At 42.8% G+C, this 9,170-nt stretch overlaps 1 protein-coding gene across 3 annotated transcripts in view; it reads left to right on the top strand.

The window, feature by feature from the left end:
• The first annotated feature begins 502 nt into the window (after positions 1-502).
• Positions 503-9,170, top strand: part of PREX2 (phosphatidylinositol-3,4,5-trisphosphate dependent Rac exchange factor 2) — a 181,305-nt gene continuing 172,637 nt past the window's right edge. For all 3 annotated transcript variants that reach the window (XM_082046899.1, XM_082046898.1, XM_082046900.1), the window contains exons 1-2: positions 503-581; positions 673-895. In XM_082046899.1, the coding sequence (XP_081903025.1) occupies positions 755-895 (141 nt within the window). In that variant the 5' untranslated portion in view covers positions 503-581; positions 673-754. The remainder of the gene's footprint in view (positions 582-672; positions 896-9,170) is intronic.

Genomic DNA, 9,170 nt, shown 5'->3' with positions numbered 1-9,170 from the left:
CTGTACCTGTTGCAAAGTGTACTTTTTGTACCTGCTTAGCTCTGTGTGTTTGCTCAGAAGGGTATCGAAGCACGTGTTTGTAAATACACATCAGTTACGATATACATTGTAATGTACATCTCGTGGGAAGGTGTGGGAGGGGCGGTCGAAACGGCTCTTTTGCTGATGATTAAACCAAAACAAAAACAACTGCTGATTCCCCGGCCAGCCAACTTGCTGGGACATTTTTATAATTCTTGTGCTCTGTTGTTGGAGATCTCCAATTAGCCTCAAACTGGAGCTCGCAGCTTGTGTGTGAAACAGGCAGCTGCTGGCACGCAATCCTCCCTGAAGTTGTTTCCTTTCCTTTTTCCTGAGATTTAGCGAAGGGGGGGAAGGGGTTGGAGTCACATGGATACAAAGCTTTTGATTAATGTCCAAGTCTGTGCTGCCGCGGAGGCTTTCCAACCTCTCAGCTAACAGGGCGAGCTGGGAACCAGTGACCGCTCGTTTCCTTCAGGCTGTGTCCCCTTCCTGACGGGAAAGCAGCGCGGACAGGGCTGGCTCCTCGCCTCCGGACCTCGGGCCGCTGCCGGAGCTGGGTGAGAAGGGGCTGAGGCTGCTGCGCCACTTGGGGACCGGCCGCAGCCCGGCCCCGCTATGTAACTTAGCGGGGTCTTTTGTTGTCCGCAGCGCAGTGCCGGGGCGTTCGGGCAGCGCTGCCTGCAGCCGGGAAAGGCGCCGGGCTGGGAGCACCGCTCCCCATCGCTGCACCATGACCGAGGAAAGCAAAGGGGAAGGCAAGGGGGAAAGCGGGAAGGACTTGGAGAAGCAGCTTCGCCTGCGCGTCTGCGTCCTCAACGAGCTGCTCAAGACCGAGCGGGACTACGTGGGAACGCTGGAGTTCCTGGTGTCGGTGAGCGGAGCGGAGAGGGGGCCTCGCCTCGCCCCACGGCCCCGTGGGGCCGCGCTTGCCCCCGGGAAAGGCGGCGCCCACGGCGGGGAGCGGGCGGGCTGCGGCGGGACCCGCCGCCGGGAGACGCTTGTCCGTCCCCAGCTCTGCGGGGCGGCCGCTTGGAAGGGAGGGAGAGGAACAGGTTTTGAGATGGCTGGGGAGAGGGGTCGTGTGTTCCACCAGCCCAGGTGCTCTCCTGGGAGAGCCTGATCTCACTTGTCCGGGCACGGAGGCTAAAGGGATAGTGTGTTTGGGTTCAGGTCTGCCGGGGGTGTGTGGGCTCGTGTTCATGGCAGGGCGCCGCAGCCCCCTTAGTTGGGATAGTCCTTGAAGCAGAGCGGTGCGGGGGGTGAGGAGGAGGCCGGAGGGGGTGCTGGAGTGCAGCAGCTGCTTGGCATTAAAGCCACATGTGGCATTCCCTCCTGTCTTGTGATGCGGGGTCAGCTGGGAAGGTAGCGCGTTCTGGTGAGAGCTGAGTTGCAGCAGTTTTAGCATCTTTCTACATCTGTCTGTCAGTGTTGATAGGATTATTTGTGCCAGGTAGTACTCTAGTCAGAAAGGCAGGAGTTTTCACTCTCTCAAAAAAACGAAGTGACATAGTATTACAGAAATGCTGGCAGGGTTTCATTTGTGCATGGCCGTGGTAGCATCCCTTTAGGACCCTGTTGAGATAACTATGTCTAAATCAGATGCTTAAGTTTGAGAAAGGTTCCACAGTAGCCTCCTCAAACTTTTCTTTCCCCTGTCTCACTGAAGAGGGGGAATCCTTCGAACTGCAAACTTCCTGCTTTGCTGCCCTGAGATCTGTGAACTTTCTGCTTATTATCATGAAAGAGGACATTCTCAACTTGGCTGTGACAGGGAGAATAAAAGCACAGACACTGGAGTGAAATAAGATCTACAGAGTAGCTTATTTTCTCCATATGTTTGTCCTCAGCAGAACCATGAAAATGGTAAATGGTCCAATGTGTTTTCTATTAAAAAAAAAAAAAGTTTTAACATGTACATTTGAGAAAGTGGCCACGCGATTATGTTTTACTTGCTTCCATTTAACCATCAGATTTTACCAGTTGTAAAAAAAATACCTATCCTAAGGGAATGCTCTTCAATATTTTATCTTAAGCCCCAAGTTTGGTGTATGTCAGAGTCTTAGATCATTTCAGAAAATTCAAAGATTTGTAATATCTTTAATTTTGGACTCAACAGTTTAAGGCATAACAGATACTGGTGTTCAAGCAGTAAGTGCTCAGCTCCTTCTGAAGAGCAGACTGTACATATTTGAAGTTGCATCCATATACTGAATTTAGTGATAAGTCTTTTTGCAGTTTGGATCAAGATGATCTAAATAATGTGGAGAAGGGGAGGAGGCCTGGAGTTAAATACCTGGTTCTATGTGAACTTTTGCATATTCATGGTTGTGAACAGGGTTCAAGAAGTCAATCCTTCCCAGGGAAATGTCATGCATTTTAACTGTACCTCAGCCTTGGTTTGAGGAAACAGCTCCTGAGCTTTCTTTTGGTCTGCCCACTCAGACTGCTGTTGAGAGCAGCCGTGGTGGTGGATTTCTGAGGGCCAGTGGACTAGGGCCAGTACGGACACCATCATATTTATTTTATATAAGCCATTAAAGCCATCATTGGACTTTTTCTTATGGTTACTTCTTGGTCCGGAGGCTAGATCCTCTCATTTAGGTGTCCTAGGCTTATGGTTCCCTTTCTTTTTCTTAAAACCATTGTCAGACCTAGGACCACCTCTTCTGAGACACAAACACTGTCCCAGGTTATTTTGATTCACCTCATGAGGTCGTCTTGGACACAGAGCCTGGGTTCCTTTAGGGTATCTGTGAACTGGAAGGTTTTCTGTAGGAGCACATCCAGCTGCTAATGAGTGTGCAGTTCCTAGGAGTAGAGTAGAGGTAGTCTGAAGTGACCCCACCACCCACAACAGTGTGGGGTCTTAGCGTTGACTGTTTCTCTGCCCAACCCCTGTCCTGTTTTCCAGGACATCTTGTTAAAGTAGAGGCAGCCCGAGGGGTTGAAGTTCCAATGAAAGTTAAGAGTTAGGCTTCCAGGTCGCCTCAACGCCATCAGTGGAGCCCATTGTGGTAGAAACTGTGTTTCATTTATGACTGAGAAGCTGGAGCCGTTTATAGTCTTCATAACAGTTCATATGGAGCACCTGCAGTTTTCACTGTAGGTAATAGGAACAGAGTATTCACTTAGATAAGTGAAAAAAAACCTGTGGTTTCAGGGTTAGAGCCTATTTCTTCTGTGGGGTTACAGAATGTAGTCTTTCATGATGTGTATGGTTCATATGTAAAATTACGTTAGCACTTGCATAGTAGTGGTGGGCAAGAGAGTGAACTCTTCACCGATTTGGACTGCAGTTTCCACTTTGTGGAAATTTACATGCCCCGTTGAGGAGGCATGTAAATTAAGGAACAGAAAAATTCAGTTTCCTTGAATCAGTTGTTCTTGTGTGGGAAAGTGGGATTTGTGTGGAAGTATGGTGTTCATCATACACATGATTTTCCTGAGTACTTCATAAGATCTTGTGACATGAATTGGTAACATGCACGACCCCTTTGTCTGAGGAAAAGTTACATGGTTGCAATGGGCAGTATGTAACACAGACAGGAGTGGAAGTGAAGTGTAACCCTGATTTTTGAGTGGTGGGAGGAGGAGACCCCTGTCATGTTGGGGAAATGGGGCTTTGCCAGGTATGGTTTGCGGCCTCCTGGAGAATCAAGAGATCGTGATGAGGCAGTGACTTTGCTGGTGTCTGTCAACATGAGAAATGCACTGGAAACATGTATGTTATATGTTAGGTGTATTCACATTCTTCAGTTTATATTGGAATTAAAGAGCGTCTCACTGAGGACAGATTTCTGGTTGGTTATTAAAAGTAGTTTTGTTCCTCTACTCTGTGATTCGTCATCATCCAGTTACCGTCAGTGTGGAAAGCAGTTTGGTTTGTGTTCTCTGTCAAAAGTCTACAAGGCTTTTAAGTGCAAAGCAGAAGATTTAATATATTCTTTATTTTATTAGGTGGATGTAGCTGAGTAGTTAGCCCACATGAAGTTCATTCACCTCTTCTTTTTGGCTTTAGGCCGTGTAAATAACAGTGTATTGTTTTTAATCTGTGCTCATCACAGATCAAATCTGAGTGGAAAGGTCTGGTTGTATTAATATTATTCTTTCGGATCTCCTGAATCTTCAGTAGTAAACTGTAGTTGCACAGTATGTTGAGACATCAGTAATACTGAGCAATAACAACTTTGGGCCCATTTGATTGAGGTATGTAAACATACATGAGGTGGATAAACTTGAATCCACCAGTAGTCACAGCAATGTTGGAGGGAGGAGCCGTGCACAGGAAATTAGGGAGAAAGGCTTAAACTTTTCCTTCAGACATTTCACGATAACATTTGGTGTGTCATTGCAACACCAGAGCTTTTCTTCTTGTTAGCATTTAACATTTCTTAAAGAAACATTATGAAGGAGGAATTTACCCAAGGTGCTAAAGCATCTTTGAAAACTCTGTCTACAGATGGAGTTTATAATGAGCTGCACTATGAGGTTTCTGTTATAAACTATTGATACTTTAGTGGCTAAATTAGCAATTGGGATTTTTCTGCTGCTGAATGACCTCTCTGGTGATCATATAATCTTCCTATGGCAAAATATTTGTCTTCCAATGAAAGAGAAGCTGTACTTGCAGGGATAAAGGAGAATCTTGAGAATTAATTAATTAATCAGTTTATTTATGGATTAACCAAAATGCACTTTCTGGAGAAAAAGCAACAATTAGTGGATACTCTGTCTAAAATAATTACGTTATCCAACTGAATCATTACTATTGCCTTGAGTGTTCATGGTAAAGACGCTTTTAAAAAACATTTTGTGACTTTATAAATATGTGCCCTATCTATTTCATTCTTTACAGCAAATGAGTGTTTATATTTCATATGCTCTGTGTAAACATAATGAAAATTTCTTACTTTGCTCTGTAAGCACAGTTAGCTAACTAGAGTAAAACTACATAAACTTTTCCAAGATTCTCATTGGTCCATGATTTTATGCTGGGTAATATACTTGACTTTTTAATAAATGTTTTAAAAAATAAGTTCTGTTTAATTCATTGCATAAATCAGAATGTTCACCTGAACCCTCGACATAGCAGTAGTAAAGAGACCAGTAAAACTGAAGGTAAAAGTTGCTGAGAAATTAAAAAGTATTTAATAGTAAAGATTTGCTAAAAAGTGAATGGCTTAATTTGTCACGTTGTAACTTAGGGTAAGGCTTAATTTTTATGATTGTGCTTTATGCTGACTGGCCAGTAAAGGTAAACCAGACTATGAAAAACTTTTAGAATGTAGGTACACCGCAGGGAAATAGGCTAGGCACAATAGTAGGTAAATTTATAACTTTTTTTCTTTTTTTTTTTGGGGGGTGGGTTTGGGGGAAGGAAATTTTATTTTGGAATACAATTGGAAATTTAATAGATCTGCTACACTTGGTACTTCAGGGGATATCCATGGAAGTAGAGTTTATTTTTCTATGACAGGGATTGTTTTTCTGGTGCTGTTTTCGTGTTCTGACAAATTTGACGTTGATGGGAATAGAAGCAGATGTTAGCACTTGTGTAAGCCTTCCAAAACCCCATGGCCTCAGCTGGGGTGACTGGTTAGATCCTGAAGCAGCTGGGGAGGAGAAAAAAAAGCTAGGTTATTATGTAGACTGTAGTGTGGTTTGCAGAGACTTGTCTGTGAATGTATATACGTTTCTGCCAGTTAACTCTCAAATCTGAGTTTAATTCCGTTAGATCCTACTGCACTATCTTCTCCCCTCTCTTCTGCTTACACTGGAGTGCAACAAGGGTTCATTTTCTTTAAATGTGTGGCTTGTTAAGGGAAGACGAATCCTTGCTTTTCAGTGGGCATAAAGAGATTGTTGTTTATAAGTTTTGTTGCTCAGCTTCCTCAGAGGCTGTGTGGCTCCTCAGGATTGGGATTTCCCTGTTGCACTGAGCCTTTCCTCTCTCCTGGCTCAGTAGATATTTCTCTGATTGTTGAGCAGCCTAATTAGTTGGATGAGTGATTAATAGTAATTGAGACTCCAGGTAAACTTTAGTCAAATTCAGTGTTGCTAACCCTGACCAGCAATAAAGTATTTGTGTCCTGAATTGAAACTCCTCAAATGGTTATGTTAGATGATGAAATTAGGTGTTGGGCCTTTCACAAAAGAGCCACTTTTAAATTACCTTTTATGGCTGTAGTTTGATACAGTAACAACATGTGTGTGTTGTTTTTTTGTGTGTGTGTGTATATATCACAGAATCATAGAATATCTCAAGTTGGACTGTATCCATAAGCATCATTGAGTCCAACTCCCTAAATATCTTACATGTGTATCTCAATTACAGTAATGATTGGTGACTTCATAATGGTTTGCATAATTGCATTTATATTTTATTAAAGGGATTTAAATGAATGGAAGGGAAGGGTTTTAGCTGGCTGCATTTTTTGATAAGGTTATGTGATTTCCTTTCTTTCAGGAAAAGAAAAACAACATTCTATGGCTGCTTCATCAGAAAAAGTCAAAAGGAAGTGCAGACACAATTACCATAGAAAGTCAATATCTTTTCCATTCACTTCCATTTTCTGCTGTTTTTAACTTGCTTAAGCGTTACAAAAAATGTGAATGTGGTATTCTATTCTTCTTTGACTTTGCTTGGCTGTATCGATAGCACCACCTGTGGCCTTTATCAAAGTAAGGGTAACTGCTTAAAAGCTGTTTATTTCTTTGTAAGCCCCGCCCCCAAGTCTGAACGCTTGCTTTATGGACTGGATTAGCAAGAAAGCTCATTCGCATCTCTACTAACTAGAGCACAGAGTTCATGCAAGATATGGGGGTGGCCAAAAGCAGAATATTTCAGACAAATTTTCAAGCACAGTCTTATCTTATATGGAGTGTAGGGTCTTATGCTGCACTATATTGTACACAGATGTTTCATACTTTTAATGGATTTTCTCTTATGCTCTCAGATGCACTTAGACTATATTGTGAAAAGCTGCTCTTTAAGAAGAAGGTGGTTTGTTTAGCTGGTCAGTGAAAAGTCTAAATACTGAAAGGAGAAATCTCTGTTTCATACCATTTAAGAAACTTCTGTTCCTAAGACTTATTGTAGGCTAAGACATACTGAAGGCCATTATATGCTTAAGGGTGTTGTACAGCTTCTTGATTGTGATTCATCATATTTGCAGTGTTCCAGGTATTCCTTTGCCCTGCCTTATGGCTCAGTCCTAACTCTCCTGCCACATATATTTCATAAGTTCATAGTATGAGCTGCTGATTTAGAGTAGACTATTTAGAGGGGACCATCAGTCAATGCATCCAGACTTAAGTTACTCCATGGAGCCTAACACTGTTGAATAGTATGCTGTTTGCAGTGATTTCAGATATTTATGGAGGCATATTTTTCATCCCTCTTACATAGTAATTTTTGTCACCATTTTACAACACCAAGTGCTTTGAAACGATGCATTCCAGGGTTGGTTTTTATTTTTTTGGTAGGGCTAGCAGGAAGAACAATTCTGTCAAAGAAGATGAAGTCAAAGTTAGTAACAGTATTATGCTATAGGAGGAACTGAGAAGTTCTTCACATTGGAAACCAAAAGGAACTGTATTTTGGCCAAAATAAACAAATTAAAACTGGCTATAGTTGACCTAAGATACTGGTAGAGGCAACTTGCCGGTCTGTAGAAGGGTATAACCTTGTCTGTACGTTAAGTGTATGTGCCGATGTTTGAAAGGAATTGGATTACCCAATAGTTTAGATTAATAATTAGAATAATTTAGGCTCTACCTTTTAATACAAGTAACTTTGTATACTTATGAACTTATGTATATTCTTTTTCAGGAATTAACTACTTTTGCTTTAATTCTAAACTCTATGCCTAATGGTTCAGTTCTGTTTTTAACTGACCGGGATTATCACTCTCTTTGGTGAACAGATTGTGATTTGGTGTGGAACTCGAGATGGCTTAGGGACAGGCTATTTAGGAGGAAAATAAAGACATGCAAGAATGGAGATAGCAAAGTCAAAGCTCACCTGGCATTGAAATTAGGGATGTGAAGGGCAACAAAAATAACTTCACTAAGTACCTGGGTAGTAAAGAGAAGGCTAAGGAAAATGTGTGCCTGTTGCTTGGTGGGGCAGGGAGCCTTGTGAAAAGGGGACACAGAAAAGGCTGAGGTACTCCACGCCTTTTCTCCTAGAGTTTTCACTGACAAGCGTTTTCCTTAGGCCTCTTGAAGCTTACTTGCAGATTTTGTGAGACTGTGTCATTGCCAACAGTGAATGAAAGCACGAAGTACTTAAGGCAGTTGGATATACGCAAGTATGAGATCAGATGGGATGCACGTGAGGAAGCTGGCCAGTGGCAATGTGAGGCCTGTCTGTCATCTTTGAATGGTCATGGTGATTGTGGGAAGCTCCCAATGACTAGGAAAACACAGATGCCAAACTTAGCTTCAGCAGGTCAAGGAAGAGGATTTTCAGTCCTTAGAGAGGCGATGCAGTGAATCATCTTCAAAATTGTTGCCATGCAACTGGTGGAAATGAAAGTGATTAGAAGCTACCTCTGGGGATTTATCAAGGGCGAATCATGCCTGATCAACCTGTTTGCCGCCTATAAGGAGATGACTGGCTCAGTGAACTTGGTGAGAGCTGTGGATATTGTTTACCTTGATTTAACAAAAGCCTTTGACATGAGTCCTGCATCGTATCCTTAAATCCAGATCTCACCAATTTGGACTGAATAAATAGACAATAAGATGGATAGGAAACTGGTGGAACTGTTAGACTCAAGAGACAGCTGTCAACATTGCAAAGTACAAGTGCTGGCCAGTTATTGGTTGTGTCCCTCAAGAACCAATTCTGTATTATGTCTTCAGTAATGATGGTGGAATAGGAAGCTGCACTTTCAGCAGTCAGAGGGATCTGAACAGGCTGCAGTACTCATAGTCCTTGTCAGCAGCATCGTGAAGTTCGGTGAAGGCAAACATGGAGTTCTGCATCTGGGATGGAATAATGCTGTGCACCAGGACGGACTGGGGGCTGGGAAGCAGCTTTGCAGAAAGGGCTCTGGGTGTGGTAGTGGACAAGAACTGAAACAAGCAGTGCACCCTTGCAGTGCAGAAAACAATCAGCATCCCAAGTCATTTTGGCAAGG

The sequence above is a fragment of the Streptopelia decaocto genome, assembly GCF_964273445.1.
Source record: "Streptopelia decaocto genome assembly, chromosome: 2".
Taxonomy (NCBI): domain Eukaryota; kingdom Metazoa; phylum Chordata; class Aves; order Columbiformes; family Columbidae; genus Streptopelia; species Streptopelia decaocto.
The sequence above is the reverse complement of the archived record's forward strand: the minus strand, read 5'-3'. Positions and strand labels throughout refer to the sequence as shown.